Here is a 19,605-nt window from a genome sequence, read left to right as displayed (position 1 = left end):
CGAATCCCTGTTTCCTATTATTAGTGACACAACTGGTCTGTAAACATTCTTGCCTCTTGAAGGCAGTTATTCAGACCTACTTGTGTCTTTAATGTGAATATAATTTCTAGCATTTCCTTTCTCATCTTTGAAAAAATTTTGACAGTAAGCACTCTACACACCATAAATCTCTCTCTCTCCCTCTCTCTCTCCTCTGAGACAGGGTTTCCCTGTGTAGCCCTGACTGTCATGGGACTCACTCTGGTAAACCAGGCTGGCCTCCAACTCAGAGATCCACCTGCCTCTGCCTCCTGAGTGCTGGGATTAAAGGCGTGTGCTACCACCACCACCACCACCACCACCACCACCACCACCACCACCACCCAGCATAAATGTAAGACTTAAAGAAGTATTTGCAATGGACATCAATGCCAACCACTAAAGTTAGGAAATATAATCTCAAGAGCACTCTGAGCTGATCAGGTTCCTAACTTCACATAAATTCTTACTTGGGCCTTATTTGTTTGTTTGTTTGTTTGTTTGTTTGTTTAAAGTTGTTGCCTTTGCTGTGTGTGCACCTACAAACCCAGCAGAGTTTGATGTAGCTGGTCTTTAATGTTATGTCCCCATAACTCTCCAGTTTGGATGCTGTATGAGGTACTTTCATCATACCTGTGACTAAACGGCCATTATTTTGGCTTATGGTTTCAGCATGTCAAGGTGGAGAAGGCATGGCCTATCTAAGGGGCCGGCATGGCACAAGCACTTCACATCCTGGGGTAAATGGAAAGCAGAGAACTCAGCAATAGGCTATAATCCTCAAAGGCCAGCCCCAGTGACCCACCTCCACCGATCAGACCCCCAACCACAAACACACCACCAGCAGCCGGGAACCAGGTGTTCAAACCCATGAACCCGTGTGGGACGTTTCGGGTTTAAGCTGTCACAGATGCCTAAAAAAACGCATGCTTCCTTCAGGTGAGTGTCTAAAGGTGAGGCTGCTGGGAACTCCGGTGTGCCTGCGTATCTCAGACAATGCCAAACGTTTTCCCAAAGTGCTAGCTACCCAGTTCACACTCTTGAGAGTCCCTCATCCATAAAATTCCCTGGACCCTTGGAACTGGTGTGTGTTTATCTGGCTGTTCCTTTGGGTATTCAGGCTTTTTGAGGCTCTCACACTCCTCCTTATCCTCCAACCACTCCCTCTGACTGTCGTTATTCCCAGGGGGCATAACCAACGCGTGGCCAAGTTTTCACCTTAAGATGCCTGAGTGGTGAGTGTGCTGTCCTGGGTGGCTTTAATTTTCCCTCTTCTGAATATTAGTGAATGACGTTCCCTTCCGATGAGGGTCCAATGTTTATTGGCCACTTGCCCTCTCCTTCCCTCCCGCCTCTCTTCTCTCCTTACCTCCCCTCTCCAAGTCAGTAACTGGGTTCCTTTCTCCCTGGTGTGTGGGCCTTGCCTACCCCAGCAGCATCACTGACGCAGGGCTCTGTCCTCCCTGCTTTTCCTCCTAGCCAGGGTCGGGGTGGCTGGACCTGAGCATCCCGAGCCGGGGGTTCTCCGCGCCGCGGGCCAGCAGGAGCGCTGGGCCCCGAGGCTCGGAGCGAGCGAGCGGCCGGCGCGGTGTTGGCCCCGGTCTCCAGGCAGCGGCGGGCGGGCGGGGCGGGAGCCGCAGCGGGAGCCCGGGCTCCGGAGGTTGCGGGGCCAGGGGCGCGGCCGCCCAGCAGCGCCGGCAGGTGACGGGCGGTTCCCGGCGGGTGGGAAGGGGCCGCGCGGGCCGGGCTGTACCGAGAACTCCGGGGCGGGCGCGAGGGAGCCGCAGAGCCTGCGGTCCCGGAGGGAGGACCGCGCCCAGGCAGGACCGCCACCCCCCAGGCCGGGCAGCCCGATCCCCAGCCCCCTGTCCGGGCTTCCTACCGGCCACCTCCGAACCTTCAAACGCCCGCTGCAGCCGGTCCTGACCCTTAGAAAGAGGCAACGGCGGCGGAAACCCCTGAGATTCCCCATGGGACTGCACCCAACCCGTTCCAAACAGGGCAACTTTGGATCCGCTGTTCATCCTAAACGGGCCTCCTTGTCCCCCTGCCCTAGCGGATGTGTCCCCAAGTAGTGGCCGAGACAGAAGGCCTTCACGAGATCCTGAGAGATGCTGGTTTCTTAGTCCCTAGATACTAGGGACTATGCCCATGCCTTTCTTGTTTACTAAGAAGTGGATTATCGGTCAGGAATGGCAGAGGCCCATCCGTTTTTGTTTTGTTTTGTTTTCCCCGTGTTTTTTCCCCCATGGGTTGTTACTACGCAGTTATTCTTGAAATGTAGCCACTCACTACATTTATTCGAGGGGTCAGCTCTTTTTATGTAATATTCTCTCTCTCTCTCTCTCTCTCTCTCTCTCTCTCTCTCTCTCTCTCTCTCTCTCTCTCTCTCTCTTTCTCTCTCTCTCTCTCTCTCTCTTCCTCCCTCCCTCCCTCGCTCAGGCCTCCAGAGAAAACCCAATTTGGGGGATATTTCACTCTGCTCTTTCCCATTCTTCCCAAATCTTACCACTCTGTCAACAACTAAATTATTATCATATATGGCCATTACTTACTTATTGCTACCAAGAAACCCTGGGTTCTCATTTAAGAAAAGACAGAATGAAGGGTCTGTATTATTGTATGAAAAACAATATGAAATGAACTGTGACTTTTTTCTTGATGGAGTTATAGATTAAACTCTGGGTGTCATTCATGTTCTATCAGTGAGCTATATACCCCCTAGCCCTGACTTTTTAAGCTTGTTTTTCAAGATTTCAAATACAGTGACCTTTTAAACAATTAAAACTGGTGTTTATAGGGACTTAGACTTTAAATGTTTTCATGCTCACTGCTTTCTAAAAGATATCCTGAAAAGCAAATGGTATTAAAATATGGCAGAATGTGATCGTACATATTAAATAAGAGACTGCAGGCAAACTAATCTAAAATTAGGCGATGATATATTCGTCTACCAAGAAGAAACGTGGCGTTAAACAGAGAATCACTGCATGTTTGTTTAAGTATGAACACTACCTTTTGTCTGTTGTGTTTGTCAAGGTGCTTTCATCCAAGGACAGGACTGTGTCCTCGGAAACCCTAGCAACAAGGTCAATATAATAGTAATTCAAGGAACAGAAATCAGGTCAAGGTATTTAATTAAAAATTGGGTTTGCCAAAAGAACATGAGCAAGCCAGTCAAAACAAATTTGAGCATAGCTCCAATGGTAAAGGTTTCTGACTCTCTCTCTCTCTCTCTCTCTCTCTCTCTCTCTCTCTCTCTCTCTCTCTCTCTCTCTCTCTCACACACACACACACACACACACACACACACACATACACACACACACACACACACACACACACACACACACACACACACACACACACGGCGTGAAGGCAGTGAGAGAAGATAAACCAAAAGAGAGACACTGGGTAGAGATGAAAGGAAATCCAACCCCAGCCATCATCTTCCAAGCCTGTGTGAACTCAAAGCATTTTTCTGTAAACCGTCTCATGGGTCACTATTGTAGCCCTTGGAGACAGTGAGGGTTCACTTGGAATCACACTGCTAAGGAAGTTAGAAGGGGCGGACAGACTCCACTAACTCCTAGCTGTAATGTAATGTAGGCCAGTCTCCTACCTACCCAGCTTTGCTCAAGGACAGCATCTATTCCAGGTAGGTGGATGTCCAGCCTGTGTTGTGAGTCACTCACTGACAGGATTCACAAACCTTTTGTTGAACAGTTTGGATTTGTTGTTGTTGTTGTTTGTTTGTTGTCTCATGCAGCCCAAGCTGGCTTCCCTCCAGCACCTGACCTTCCTCCTCCCCTCTCCAAAGTGCTTAGCCTACCAGCATGCACCAACACACCATGCTTATTGAACATTTTTAACCATTATTATTACATTGTTGTTGTTGTTGTTTAATACTGAGCTGAGATTGATCTCCATATAATGGCCACCAAATTATACACTCCTCTCTAGCAGCATCCTGGGTAGCAAAAGCCTTTTCTAAATGATGGAGCCAGCTGATAATGGTCTAGGAATGAAACACTCTGTGTATTACAGTTCTGGTTGGGGAAATCATGCTTTTCTCTCCTTTGCTCTCTAAATGGTAAATCCTAAACCTGTTTGAGAGCATCTGTGGCTGCTACTGAACAGGATGTGTACACACACACACACACACACACACACACACACACACACACACACACTTGCCCTGGGCATTTGAAATAAAGCCACCAAAAGCACTGCTCACAATTAACCGTTTGGCTTTGTTCCGGCTTGTTTGTAAGAAGCCCTTGGAAGCTGGAAACAGAATCTGCTTTCAAGCAGCCATTTGATTTCCTCAATAAAACCTCATTCGATTACTCAGGCAGCTTATGGGCCCTAAATCAGATGTGTTTCTGCAGAGAGAAAAACAATCATTTTTCCAATAAGCCTTCCTTGCTCACACACTCAAAAGGGTGCATTCAAAAGCCTGCAGATAATATAACAAGGTTCTCTTGCTCATTGACATTTTTGACAAACATTGCCATTATGATTTCAGTAGCCACCAAGTAACATAAATATAATTTTTCAGCAATGCTTTTGACAGCCACAATTATAAATGTTAGCTAACTGCTTCTGTTAACAAGTGCGTTCCTGTTCATGTTTCTATTTTTCAGGATGAGTAAATATAAACCAGTTCCCAAGCTCTCCAGTCAGTCTCCTGTCCATCATACCAACCTGAGGACCCAGCCTTCAGGCAGAGCCTTTAAGAAAGAAGACTTAAGTCAGATTTCAAAAGACTCCTTAGAATCAGATTCGGAAAGCCTCCCCCAAGAGATTAAGGCCCAGTCCAAAGTTGAGGACCAAATCCAGGACAAAAATATGGAGCCTGACAGCTTAGAAGAGGACAGCCCTGACCAAGATAGCCTGAGTGAGCCAGAAGAGGAAGTGAACAGAATAGCAGCCCACGGGGCCAACAAGGAAGACCTGGGAGCCCGAGGTGGTGTGACTAACAGGTAAGGAACTGGCCTGCGAAAGGAGTAACGTTGATTAGTCTCTGGTACCTTGCCAGGTGAGAAAGGATGGGCTGTCCTAGTGAGCAATGTGAAGAAGCAGGTCTCCAAGCAACTAAGGGCAGCATGGCTCTTTGGTTTCACCACATTCTCCCCAACCTCTTCTTCCTCCTCCTTCTCCTCCTCTTCCTCCTCTTTTTTTTTTTTTCTTCTTCAAGACAGGGTTTCTCTGTGTAATAGTATTGATTGTCCTGGAACTCTAATAATGTCCTGCTAGTAACGATTATTACAGCAGTAGCAATACTGTAGAATGTTTTAAAGACCGTTTTCCCGTGGTTCTTCACTGTAATTATGTAGGGAAGGGACTGTGGTTCCTACATTAAAGTTGGGGGAAATGAGGTTAACAGAGAAGAAATAATTTGTCTAAGCTCATAGTGATTTGAAGGCACGTTTTTTCTTTTGTTATTAATGCCATGTTTTACTGTTTTTGTTTGTTTTCTGGTTCTATGGATCGAACTCAGAGCCTTGGGCATGCTAGGCAAGCACTCTGCCACTGAGCCAGACCCACACCTGTCAGCTTTTTGACTGTGAAAAATATTTATTGTTAAAAAAAAAACCACACACACAGGGGAAAAGATGACACATACAATCCTTAATGCTATATTTATATTAGGTTGTTTTAGAGTCATAATCATAAATATCATTCACTCATTTCCTTGCTGGGGCCAGAGAGAAGGTTCAATGATTAAGAATCCAAACTGCCTTTAGAGTTCGGTTCCCAGCACCCACAACAGCAGCTCACTGCTGCCTAGAACTCTAGCTCCAGAGGCTATGACACCTCTGGCCTCCGAAGATGCCTGCATTTAACTGCACATTCCTGTACGCAGATTCACAGAGACACATGTGTCTAAAAAAGAAAAAAAATTAGTTGCCTTCTACCGTTTTCCTATCCTTTCTCTGTCTTCCTCCTCGGAAGTGATCAAAACTATGCTGATGTGGCTGCACATCCTCTTTACTTGTTCATTGCTTTCATGGGCGCCTATAATTGGTGCTGATATACATATACATCTCTCTTCTCCTCGGTCAGCGGTGTGCCTTTGACGTGTTCCTGCTATGCTTTGGTTAATCTTGAGGTGCGTTGTGTGGCAGTACAGCTTACCCACTTCCTGCCTAAGTTACTCCTCTCACTGCCGCCATCAAACACTTGACAAGAAGCACCTGACGGAATGAAGAGTTGGTTTCGGCTTACATTTCCAGGGATGCAGTCCATCATGGCAGGAAGTCACCATAGCAGGAGCTTGAGGCCGCTGGTCTCATGGCATCTACTACAGTCAGGAAGCAGGGAGGGATGAAGGCTGCTGCTCAGCTCCTCCTCCTTTGTATTTGCCCAGCGGTTAGGATGGGTCTCCTCACGTCAGTTAACTTAAGAATCCCTCGCAACTACGCTTTATTCTGGTTCCCTACTTGATTCTAGTTCCTGCCAAGCTGACAACCGACATTAACCATCATATCTACTGATGAATAGATTTAGGTTGCTCCAATTCTAATTTCACACGAGTGTCTTTGTGCATCCTTCTGTGGCTTGCTGGATACGTGAACTCCACTAGGGTATATGTATGCAGAAATGCAATCATAGAATCTTAGGAGAAGGAATATGTGCCCACAGTGTCTGTGGTTGCCCAGACATCTTAAACCTCTGCACTCTGAGAGGGTATAACATTCTCCTTTTGGTAAATTTCAATTGCTTGTCCCTCCTCGTGACTTATATTAAAGAAGGTCAATTTAGGTATAGTCTTCAATGACTGAATCATTTCATTGAACAAAATAGCATATTTTTCTGTACTTGTAATTTGGACTATGCTACACAGTAGTCCAGTGTCTAGAGATTGCTACAGTGTGATTATCTAAGACCATGGGTAGACACCAGCATCCTGGGTGATTTGTTTTTATAACCAATGTTTTAACTGATATATATATATATATATATATATATATATATATATATGAATTGACAGAGCTCAGGGACAGATTAGCTACAGAGGTTGAAGGAACAAAGGAAGGCACTGATTAGGTGTAATAACAGTTATCACGTAGAACTTCTCTCATGCACTACATACTTTACATATGTTACCTCGTCTAATCCTGTGGAGTCCCGGAAGGTAGATATTGTAGTCAGCCCATCTTGAAGGTTGTCAGGGAGGCTTCTGGATGTTGCCTTAATGCTCACTCGTTGTACCTAGTGAGTACTTGAGCAGAACACTCAGGCAGTCTGATTTGGTGCTCTATGTTTTTATCCTGGCTCTGATGTGGGAGATCTGTCGTCTTCATGATAGGAAATGGTAATAGTTTTACTTATAGAAATGAGGACATCAGACCGGGCGCATGGCCTTTAATTCCAGCACTTGGGAGGCAGAACCAGGTTGATCTCTGTTAGTTCGAGGCCAGCCTGGTCTTCAGATCAAGGTCCAGGACAGGCACCAAAACTACACAGAGAAATACTGTCTTGAAAAACCAAAAAAAAAAAAAAAAAAAATGAGGACATCAGAAAGGAATTCTTTGCTGTTGTTTCTCATGCTTTTTTTTTTAAATGTGTATGAGTGTTTTGCCTGCGGGTGTGTATGTACACCAATGTGTGCAATGTCCACAGAGTCCAGAAGAGGATGTCAGCTCCCAGTCAGTCCAGAAGAGGACTGGAGTTAGAGATGGTTGTAAGCTGCCATGTGGGTGCTGGGAATCTTACCTGGGTCCTCTGGAAGATCAGCAAATGCTCTTAACCACGGAGGCATCTCTCCAACCCCAAGTCTTCCGCAGTGTACCAAGTTTCCTTGCCTGACTTCTAAGGTGAGGAGACCAAAGCAAGAGTCCACCGAATGACCTCACCTCCACAGCTGCTGACTGGTTCTTCTTTTTGTACCATGCTTAGCAGGCGCCAGACTTTAATTTAACCTTGTTTAAACTTCCCAGGAATAATTTGATTACTACAGAAGCCATCTCAAAATAAAGGTTATACTTCCAAAAAGTCAAAAGTATGGTTAGATTCCTCTTCTGGTTCAGAGGCTCTTAGATAATTCTGCTTTCCTCTGATTGCCCTGCCTTGGTAATGTTCAGTGATAGACTATAAACTGTGGGGCAGGGTTAGAATGGACTCCATTTAGTACCTGTTAGAATGTAGTGCTCCATTGACTGGATGAAAAAGGACCAGTTCCACACTACAAAGGAAAACAGAACTGAAGGATTTGTCCAAATAATGTCTCAAAAATGTGATTCAAGTGTGGTTGGGTATCGATCCTTTCTCTGCTTCATATTAGTTATATGGTTCTTTCGTCAGCGTTCTGTCACTCAAATCTAAGTAGTTGTGAGCCATGATACAAATAAATTGATCTTGGGCTTCAACATAAAATTGAAGCAGGCTTTCATTTCTGCAAGGTAGATGGCATTCTGGGGATTGTAGTTCAAAAAAAATTTAGCCCAGGCCTGGCCTTAAACCAAGACAAACCTTTCTTCTTGCTTTTATAAGCAATAATTTTAAAAGCTGCCTGACAAATCACTTAGCCCCACACTTAGGTTTTGATATGACTAGAACCTCCAGAAGTCAAAGCCACAGTTCAGGATCTATGGATTAGAGAAAACCCTTTACTTAATGGAAATTGGAGCAGCATTGACAGGGGTGAATGAATCAAGAGTGGAGAGAGGATCATCGTGTGATAATCCTTAAGCCCCACTCCAGAATGAGCCTCGTGACACTCAGCACTCACAAAGAAGAAGATCAATGTAATGCCCAGGGCGTCAGAAACAACCTCTTTAGTCTGAAGCCTTCTAAAGTCTTGTGCATTTAAAAAGAAAGAAAGAAAAAGAAAGAAAGTCAGAAAGCCACCATCCAGTACCAAGCATATGTGCTTACTCCCGTCTTGTTTGTAGGAGTATTTATATAATTCTTTCAATTGCAGAGCTACTTGCTTCCTATGTTACTTCCTTTATCTTAGTTGGAGCCTCTAGATAGGCTTAATTTAATTTTAAAAACTTTGTCCTTAATATGGTGCTAGGGAGTGAACTCGGGACTGGACATGTGTGAGCCCCTGCCTTGGGCGTTACCATTACTTTGCCGATAAGAAACCGAAGCTCCTGGGCATGTGTTAAACCCGTAAGCTTCTCAATGACTCAGCTCAAGGCTCTCACTGTGAACATGTAATCATGGGTCTAAGTGTCTTACCATCAAGGGTTTACGTAGCACCAAGCCTGGTGACCTGAGTTTGATCCCCAAGACCCATAGAGGAGAAGGAAAGAACCGACCCCACACATTGTCCTCTGACCTCCACATGTACAGTGTGTGCACCCACACACACATAAAATGAATAAGTCAACGGAGTAAATGAATATGCAATCATGGATTCCACTTTACTAACTAGTGAAACGTTGACCATAGGACCGTTGAGATGGGTCAGCAGGTAAAGACACCTGCTACCAAGCCTGAGGACCTAAGTTTGACTCCTCTGGACCCACATGGGGGAAGGAGAGGACCAACTCGCACAAGTTGTCCTCTGACCTCCACACCTGCACTGATTGACATGCACATGCACACACAAAGATAATAAGAATAGAAGATAGAACCATCTCAGGATGGACTAAACTGACGCCAGAGTAAATGAGCATGTGGAATTATACATTTTTTTCCAGCCATTTCTTTCCTTGATTTACAGTTTGTGTTCAATGCAAATCAATGCCATAACAGAGAAGTTACTATGAATCAAAGCATAAATACACAAACACAATATACAATCAAATGGATGTCCAGCATTCAGGTACGAGGCAAGAGGGAGTGTTCATTCACACACACAGTAGCTTCGGGTCTGTGAGGTCTCCTTGTTCCCAGGGAGGCTTCTAAAGGTGGAGAAAATGACTCTGGTTATCAAGACTACTGTGGCCATATGAGATCCCAGAGTGTGTAAGCATCAGTGTGTGACCATGCGAACAAAAGATTTTTTTTTCAAGGAATGTCTATTTTTTAAAAGGTATAAGAGTGTATCGAGGCATTGGAAAAACTTACTGCAGAACCAAGCCCCCTCTCAGGCACAGGACCAATGTCAAACTATCTAAAAATAAGAACTGATAACCAAAGTATTCCAAATGTGGCTATTCTGATCCATTGTTTTGTTTTTCTCTTTTAAAAAAAGTATTTACAGAAATTGTATAAAAGACTTTGTGAATTCAATGCAAGTCGTCTTCCGTCTTCACATCCCAACTGCTAGGTTTATGGTTTTGGCTCCTTTGCATATTTGCCTTTAGAATGTCAAGATTCATAATTTCACTTTCCTAACAGACCACACCTTAAATTATGAAAACCCCTCAACATATGCAGAAATAAAAAGCAGCATTTTGACATTGGCGGAGGTCAACGTAATTCTGCTCTCTGGAACCAGTTTACTTAAGGGGATCTGGCACTCTGGTTGAGTGAAAAAAGATGATGGAAAACACCTACTATTTGACTTTTGAAGTACGATTTATTCAGTGATGGCTGGATTTGGGGGTGGGTTCCAATCCATCCTTGCCTGGCATATGTCAATTACTAATAAAGGTCAAATATAATGTCAAGCCTAAAGCCACAGGAGGGGGTATAATGCTCAGTTCCAAAGAGAACAGCTCAACAATGTGGAACTTAACTAGAGTTTAGCATATTAAATTAGTAGTAATGAAACAATACACTGAGGATTTAAAGTAACACCTGATAGTTCCTTCCAACATATACATAAATAGCATCAGAGAAGCCTTTTAGTATCACCTAGGTTGAATGAGCCAATGAAAACAATCTCTACCCTACATCCCATCCTTATCTCTACATAAAACCTATGCTTGATTTCAAGTTACAGTTTTAAGTGTCCACATTTCTTAAGTCACATTCAAGGAAATCATGTCAACTTCAGATGTTATCACTCTTCATCTTGAACATAGAACTCTAACAGATTCAATATTGGTATTCACTGTCTGTCACATCCTTCACATGAATTCTCAAGGTTTTCTGTTGAGGGGTGGTAATAGCAGATTTGATGTGGACCTGTTTCTTCCGGGTCACACTGGACTTGTGGTTACCATTGGGGTGGGTCTAGAAGATGGGGAAGTAGAGATGTTTCTTGGCCCGAGTCTCAAACAGCAGAGATGTAGAAGAGAAAGTGAGACCACGAGGAGACTCGCCTTTGACTGCAGGGCACTGCCACCTGCTTTGGTGGTGGCATTAGTTGGATTTGGGGCAGTAGAGATAGTCTGGTTACTTGAAAACGGTGCAACAGATGTTTGGTTGCAATAGATCTGTGTGGGTAGGAGCAGTGCCAGAAGCAGCAACCCCAGGCCCAGTCTGGCCACCATCGCTCTGCCCATGTCTGCTCCGTTGGCATGCGGCGCGACTCTCTGGATGCTCGGTGCATGGAGATCTGCTCGGCTCGCATGGGCGCAGGCAAAGGTGGCGGAATTACACATTTTTATAAAGCAACAAAGTTGTCTAAAGGATATTGAGTCCTCTGAATAAGCTGACATTTACTGTGTTTCTCCTTGGACAATGAGGTCAGGGATCACAGTAGCCTCTATTCTTTTCTGTCTGAATGTATGCCTGCAGGCCAGAAGAGGGCATCAGATCTCATTATAGATGGTTATGATCTGCCATGTGATTGCTGGGAATTGAACTCATGACCCCTGGAAGAACAGCCTGTGCTCTTAACCTCTGAACCATCCCTCCAGCCCTTAGCTTCTATTCTTAAGCAATTGCCCTGGGACACAGCCATGTGTACATTAGAGTGCTCAGTGGTAGTTTCCTCTCATATCACCTGGAAACCACAGTATCCGTATGCAAAGGGGTTGTGTCCTGACTAAGGATGCACTGTGCACTAGGTAGGTATCAACAGGAGGCAGGTAGCACGGTGGGCCATTACCAGTTCAGTTAAGCATTCAAGAATTGTTGGAAAGGGGTGGGGGACTGACTTGGTAAAAATCAAATTTTTGAAAACTGTGTTATAGGATACATTCCCCCCACCCCCGCGCCGGCTTGGGTGCTTTAAGGTATGTTGCTCCTAGTAATAATACAAGAATCAGGAAAGGTGTTGGATGATGAATGCTAGGGCTTGAAGAGGAGTGTTGAAGAGTCAAAACAAACAGAGTGGATAAAGAAAGCCTTAGTGGTGATCAAATACCGTAAGTTTCCATTCCTCCCAAATTTCTCCAGCTCTTTTCCTTCCTTTTTTCCTTCCAGCTGTTTTCTGGAATTTGGGAAATATTTAAGCTGAGACTAGACTCATGTCCCTTATAAGGGTTGTGGTTTGTTTGTTTGTTTGTTTGTTTCATCAGTTGGGAACACAAGAAAAACATTTAAGACTGGTTCTAATGTTCTAGGATTATGAAGACCATTCCAGAAAGTTATGGGAATCACCTTTCCTTCCTGCTCCTTTCTAATGTCATTCATCTGTGTTAACAGCTATTTCTGTTGATAGGTAAACCTTCCATTTAAGGCCGTTGGTTGGCCAGTCTCTTTAAATGTATTGCCCTGTTATACCACGTTCTGGGAGTCCTAAATGATTTGGAGTGGGGGGAACAGCAGCTTAAACCTTAGTTATTTCAAACCATGTGGGGAATAGTTATATCAGAGTGGTGTTTTTTGTTGTAGGTATTAGCTCTTTCTGCTTTACATTCGTTCACAGGCTCACTAACTTCTTAGTTAAACCCTCAGAGCAGGCGTGGGGCTATCATGACAGGTGGACTGTCATAGAGGAAGTAAGGAGTGTGTGGGAGCATGGATTATGTCTATTAAAGACCAAGCTCCTGCCAGAAATGCTAAAGCCGCAGAGACTCATGGGGACTCTCCATTATTGCGCCCCAGAAATATCTGCTAGTTCCTTACTTGTTTATTTCAAAACTGGGGTATGTTTTTGTGCTCAAGTAAGTAAACAGCCAGTTTTTTAAAAAACCTAGAAAGTAAAATTTATTACCCACAATCCTGTGAGTTTATCAAGAATATTATAGCAAGTTACTAAGGGGATAGTTCAATTTATGATCTACTTCCACTTTCTCACAAGTTGAAAAATATAGAAAACTTTGATTGATATAGTTTTCAACCTCCATTCTTTAAAAAAAATAATTTATTTGTATGGGGGAAACACTGGTATCATGGTGCAGTCACAGAAATCAAAAGGCAACTTTTGGGGTGGGTCACTTGGGTCAGGAGAATAGAATGCCTTTTTTTTTTTGTGGATCCATCTGGTCATTGAGGCAGAGTTTCACTGTGTAGCTTAGGCTGAGCTTGAACGCATGGAAGTCCTTCCTAAGTGCTGAGATTCCCACTGTGAGTCATCAAACCCAGTTTAATACATTTTCAGTTCTAGTTTTTATAATCTTGTTAGTATAATTGGTAATGTGTTATATTTAAATGAAATGATTTTCCCAATACTTACTAACATTGAGACGATTTACACAATAAGCCCACCCTAACTCATACAGTGATGGATTCTTAGACCTTTTAGAGTGTGGAAAGTCAGCCAGTTTTCCTGTTATACAAAAGGAGGAGCCATGCCCTAGAGAACTAAGAGAGCTGTTCAAGCTTACACCATTGGTCAGTCAGTGACAGGACCTGCTCACAGGGTGTCTTAATTTCTTTTCTATCGCTGAGAAGAGACACTGTGACTGAGGGAACTTATTGAAAAAAAAATCACTTAATTGGGATTTTCCTTATAGTTTCAGAGGTTGAGTCCATGGTCATCGTGGCAGGAAGCACGATGTCGGGCAGGCTTGGCACTGGAGCAGTAGCTGAGAGATCGGATCCACAAGTTTGTAGCAGAAAGAGGCTAAGCCCAGCATGAGCATTTGAAACCTCAAACCCCACCTCCTCCAACAAGGCTACACTTCCTAATCTTTCCCAAAGCAGTTCCACCAACTAGGGACTAAGCATACAAATATATGAGCCTACAGTGGCCATGACCATCCAAACTACCACACAGGGGTAAGACCTGTCCAGTGTTTTCCCCCTGTTGTCAAATACAAATTTTAATACCATTAATCTGATATTTAAAGTGTAAAATGTGCGCTGTCTAAAGGAGGTATGAATACCCCAAAGTCTTAAAAGTTGAGCCCTTGGGCTAGGGATGTGGTTCAGTGGCTAGAGTGCTTGCCTAGCATGCACAAAGCCCTGGGTTCAATCCCCAGCCCGGCAGAAACTGGGCATGGTGGTGTATGTTGTAATCCCAGGACTAAGGAGTGAGAGTCAGAATGGTCCAAAGTTCCTTCTGAGCTAATAAGAAGTTCAAGGCTAGACACCCATCTCAAAAGAAAAATCTCTACTCTTAACCATTGTTTTGGTGAGTAAAAGGAACACTCAAACTTTCCATAGAAAATGTCCACAAGTCATGTCATAAACTCTCACTTGGAGAGAGAAAATGTGGCTCCAAATGCTGTGCCACAATTACCGGAAATTTTGAGGAGCCCCATCTTACTCGTGAAGAAGGAGGAAGAGGAAGAAGAGGAGGAGGAAGGGGAGGAGGAAAAGGAATAGGAAGAAGGAAGAGGAAGAAGAATAAGATGAAGAAGAGAAAGAAGAGGAAGGAGGAGGAAGAAGAAGAAGGAGAAGAAGGAGGAGGAAGAAGGATGAAGGGGCCTGGAGAGATAGCTCGGCAATTAAGAGCACTTGCTGCTCTTGTGAGGACCTGGGGTTTGGTTCCCAGAACACACATGGTGCCTCACAAGCCTCTGGGGATCTGATGCCCTCTTCTGGCCTCCTTAGGCATTGATGCAAGTGGTACATACACATACATACACCCATACACATGAAATAAAAAAATAAAAATTAATAAGAGGAAAAGGCCGCACCTCTTTGAGTTAGGCATAGAGGTTCAGGAAGCAGCTACAGAGCAAAAGGGAGAGAGCTTCAGAGAGAACATTAAAAATAAAAAAAAGCCCAAAGTACCAGAGGGAAAAAAATATTTATGCTCTGGCCACCATGTAAAAGAAATAGATAGAAAAAAGGAAAGGGGGAAATATACCTTTCTGAGTCAGGGCCTCAACTTTTAAGACTTTGGGGTATTTAGGTTTTCTTTAGAGAACTTATATTTTACATTTTAAATATCAGATTAATGGTATTGGAATTTATATTTAACATCATGGGAAAATCAATAGACACACTTAACAGAGCCTCGTGGCAGGCCTTTAGGTACTGAATAAAAACCAAGTTTTCTGGGAAGGAAAGGTACATTATCTCATTAAAGGGATAATTATTCTTTTTAACATGGCATTAAGGGAATCCACCTTCCTGAGGGGTGGCTCCTTAGCCAGATGACTGATCAATTTAACTAGACTGACTCTTATGTTTTGAGTAGCTTGCAATGTTAGGTTCATACCCAGACTAGAGGTAGACTCCATTGACCAGGAGAAGCTTTTCCTTAACGGGATTCAGCAGAACCCTGGTCAAGACCACTATAGAAATATGGCGTTTCTTGGGACGGGGTAGCCTCCGTCCTGCTTCACTGTCATCTCAGTAGAGTGAGGTGCCAGGATTGTACATTGAGATCACTATCATGTGCTGTTTAGATCATTTATTTCCCCTTTATTCCCAGGTCCACCTTGAGTTGAAATTGGTCCTGGCAATAACTTGGGACAAATGTCTGGTTATAACAATCACAAATCTGTTGTTGAAGCCCAGTGTAGTGGAGCCCACCTTTAATCCCACACTTGGGAGGCAGATGCAGGTGGATCTCTGTGAGTTTGAAGCCAGCCTAGGCTACAGAGTGGGTTCTAGGATGACAGCCAAGGCTACGTGGAGAGGCCCTGCCGAAAATAAAAAAAAAACAAACAAATAAACAAAAAACAGCAACAGAAGAACACAAATCTGTTGTTGAAAAAAAGGGATTGGGTCAAAATTATCTAAATAATGTAACTGCTGTAAGCAAAGTTCACTAAATAACAATTAGCCCCCTTCACTTGAGTGTGTTTTATAGACAGGCTTTACTTTCAGTTCATTGAGCTATTATTTGTTCTATTAAAATGTTTAATTATTTAAGTAAAATAAATGCCTCCATTAAATGAAAGTTTATGGGTTACAAAATAATCTCCACAAAGCGTGTCTGTGGAAACACTTTATTTCATACCTGCAAAAGTGACTTTTTAATCTTTTAGCTTTATTGCATTTTATTTCCTTAAATGCCGTCGATGAGAAGAGCAAGATGAGGCAGGACTTAGGAATCTCAGAAACAATGGTGTTTTGTGGCTCCTTTAAAGAACATCACAAACTCTACACTTAAACAAAAATTGAATTTGCTGCTCGTGTGCATAAAAGATTTAATGGCATATAAATTGGGAATAATTATTCTGTTTCAAAGGATTAAATGAAACCTAAATCAGTAATAACATGTGCAGTTTCAATCTAACTGCCTGCTTAACATAGAGTGGTAAATAAGTAACAGCTAACTGGCTGTGGGGCTTCGCTTTTATTCCGCTCCTCAACAGGCAAAATGGCCAGTTATTGAATATTTTATTGTGAGTGCAAAGGATGTTAATTGAACTAGAAACATGCTCTAATTTTAGTAATTTTTTGATTGAATACAAACTGAGTATGAGGCTCTTCATTAAATGGAGATTTGATTTTATTTTGTTTGAAGTTATCACAGCACGGACTCAAACAGGGTCCATTAAAGGCAGCAAAGACCCCACTGAACACACATGAGATGCCCCTCCCCACTCCCTCGCCTCTCTGCATCCGTTTCTAACCCAAGCCTCTGAAGAGGAGCCCCGACATCTGTTGTCTGAAGGGTAACAAAAGAGTTGTGTTCTCATTGTCTGTGTGACCTTCCTGTCGGATGAGGAGGGGAAGAGGTGCATGTTTTGTGTGCAGATGATTGCCCGTGAAAGAGCACTTCACACTCATTTTGTCCCTGTGTGTTGACCCAGACTGCAAAACACAATTGGGCTTCTTACCACACGAGCTCCATACAATGGGCTCCTTTAGTATCATGTTCTGTTTCAACAATTCGATTTATTTCTGGGAAGCATTACAGTTTTTCATGCACATGATTTTGAAAAAAAAAAAAAGCCTCCCATTAGTTTCAACATGCCTTCCATTTGAAACGGTGAAGGGGGTGTTTGGAGACAGCCATTGCCGGTGTAGATGGCCCTGAGTTGTTAAAGCTTTCTTTTGAACCATGGTAGTTTGGGTTTTATTTCTGTATAATACATGCCTCCCTTCTGACAATTGGTTCAGAAACATGTTTCTCGGCAGCCCATCTCTTCTTGTTTACTCCCAGCCCCTTTCATATTGTCTAGTTTCTGCTAAAAATATGGAGCTCTGTAGGCGTGATGATCTTCCAAGCTGCCATTTCTTAAAGAAAGGCAATCTGTCAGGGCCTCGAAGTTACTGGTTCTCTGAAAGGTACGAAACAATTTAATTTTCTTACTTATATCTCTCTTATCAAGTTTTAGTGGTTGTTAAAATAGTTCATCATGTGGATTCACTGATATTTCTTAATCCCTTTTCCTAAATTATGGTTCAAACATTTCCCACAGAACCTAAGTTGTGACTAAAAATTGGATTTTTTTTTTTTAATGTGTGTTATATCTTTCAGGCCACTAGGGCACCATTCAGAGCCTCAAGCTCTTAAAATATCTTAAGCCCTGGAGGGAGAAGGATCCCTTGAGCTCCATCAGGAGGAAGCATCATACACAACAACTGTGTTACGTCCTGGAGACCCAGTGCAGTTGGCAGTGAGCAAAGCCTGGCGACAGAGCTCCTTGTGGTGTTCTCTGGGCTACTGTCTACTCCGCCCTTACTCTGTGCCAAGCACCAGAGTTAAAGAGTCATTCACAGAGTATTCAGTGGCACCAGAAGTTGAGGGCAGGCAGTTCTGTCTTAGAGCTGCTGTCCTTGCGCACGCCCCTGGGGCGTCTCCCCGAGCCAGAAAACTCCATGTCGTTGCGCAGAGAAAGAAGGCACCGTGCGCATGTAGGTGGCTGTCACTGTTTGATGCTGGTTCAGTGCTGTGAGCAGTCGGAGTGAGGCTCTAGTGTTTCCGATGTGAACACCAGTGTAAAAAGAGGGGAATACCTTCCCTTCAAACATCGAAGGCCCTTGTGTCATCTTTCCATGATTGTGATGAGATGCTAGAAACAGACTCCTTAAAAGGAGGCCCACTCTTCCACGGCATTCGACCCTGTTTCTTGAGGCCTGTGCCAATATCGAGGCAGGAGCTCCTGTGAGAGGAGATCTGTTCACCCCCTGGAGCCCAAGAAACGGAGAACCGTTCTTAGTTCCAGCAGCCCAAAGGGTGTGGCTCCAGTGACTTAGTTTTCCCATGAGGCCCCGTCTCCTAAAGGTTCAACCACTTCTTAGTGCTGTCACAAGCTGGAGAACAAACCTTCAACACATGGGCCTCTCTGGGGCATTTAAAATCTTAACTATAGCAATTACCTTAAAAAAAAAAAAACCAGCTATACCAGTAAGTGAGTTATCTTAGGCTCACAAGATGACAAGGTTGGAGTGGGTTTTGAGATAGTATTGAGCAATTGAATATGGATCCCCTGGAACTGGAGTTACTGGTGGTTATGAGCCATCATGTGGGTCCTGGGAACCGAACACCAGGTCTTCTGTAAGAGCAACAAGTGCTCTTAGCCACTGACTCATCCCTCCAGCCCAGTGAAGCCTCATCTGATCACCAAGGAGACCGTTCTAAATGTCTTCAAAATAATGTGTGTGTAAGGCTGACCTGAAGCTCATCCCTTTGACTGTCCTTAATTGATTACCAGTCTCTCTATAATTAAACACTCAGATAATTTAGCTAAGCCCAAACTCTTCCAGAGTTCTGAGGTCCTTGCAAATCTGACCTCTGGTGAACCTTGAGCTCTGAACCCCAGCCTTCCTCCTCTCCGCCTCCCCTTACCCACAAAGCCTCTGGTCTTGAGAAGCAAGGCTGCTCTCCCCTCCACTCCTCTTTCCTGCTGTTCTCTCAGCCTGGTGCACATTTCCTCAGCCTTAGGTCGAGGCCATGACTTCCTACCCAAAGCTCTTCCCAACCTCCTGAGAAGCAAGCAAGGTCCCTCCTGAGTCCAGGTGGCCCTGTGGTCCCCACCAGAGCAGGCATCACTCCAAAGTGTTAATTGTTGGGTTTCTTTGTTTCCCCAACATTGTGCTACCTAACCACTGTATCTCCCCAGCTTAGAAAGTGCTCAGGAAACACTTGTCAAACCAGAGAGTGAACTAATGAATAAAAGAATAAAGCTGAGTTTTTCCTTCCAGTAAAACCACGGATACGGGAATACAGCTTTTGTTTGTTTGTTTGAAGTCGGATTTGCTTGAAGATAATAATTGAGCTTTCTTCTCCATGTAAACAACTGCCATTGAACCTTAGGTCCCTTAGTAGAAGATAAACCCTAAAAATCATCCACTAATTTGTCCCAGTGCAAGAAGCGTCTTCATGTTCAGATTTTAATTATGTTGCTAGCTTTTAAAATAAATATCAACTGCTGTAATTGTGTCGGAATATTTATGGAGATCCAGTTATTTATTCTAGAAGCATTTAACTTGTATGCCCGAGAGCACTGCCCTGTACTAAGGCAGAGATTTGGGCAGGAAGGCATACCGAAGTCCCTGCTG

General features: G+C 43.8%; 2 protein-coding genes across 5 annotated transcripts in view; one reads left to right on the top strand and one right to left on the bottom strand.

Moving 5' to 3' along the window:
- The first annotated feature begins 494 nt into the window (after positions 1–494).
- Positions 495–19,605, top strand: part of Jhy (junctional cadherin complex regulator) — a 62,446-nt gene continuing 43,335 nt past the window's right edge. The window contains exons 1-2 of one of the 4 annotated variants that reach the window (XM_052757313.1): positions 495–1,253; positions 4,665–5,003. In XM_052757313.1, the coding sequence (XP_052613273.1) occupies positions 1,243–1,253; positions 4,665–5,003 (350 nt within the window). In that variant the 5' untranslated portion in view covers positions 495–1,242. Of the gene's footprint in view, positions 1,254–1,393; positions 1,720–3,337; positions 3,677–4,664; positions 5,004–19,605 lie in introns of those variants that run through there. The other 3 variants (XM_052757287.1, XM_052757303.1, XM_052757296.1) reach the window with 3 other exon arrangements.
- LOC128122068 (signal transducer CD24-like) lies at positions 10,786–11,429 on the bottom strand. The gene has a single exon (XM_052757328.1). The coding sequence runs from the start codon at positions 11,367–11,369 to the stop codon at positions 11,064–11,066; it is 306 nt and encodes a 101-aa protein (XP_052613288.1). The 5' UTR covers positions 11,370–11,429; the 3' UTR covers positions 10,786–11,063.

This window comes from Peromyscus californicus, unplaced genomic scaffold, assembly GCF_007827085.1.
Source record: "Peromyscus californicus insignis strain IS unplaced genomic scaffold, ASM782708v3 Scaffold_11__1_contigs__length_118956290, whole genome shotgun sequence".
Taxonomy (NCBI): domain Eukaryota; kingdom Metazoa; phylum Chordata; class Mammalia; order Rodentia; family Cricetidae; genus Peromyscus; species Peromyscus californicus.
Note: the sequence above shows the minus strand (reverse complement) of the source record. Positions and strands in the feature narration are given on the sequence as shown.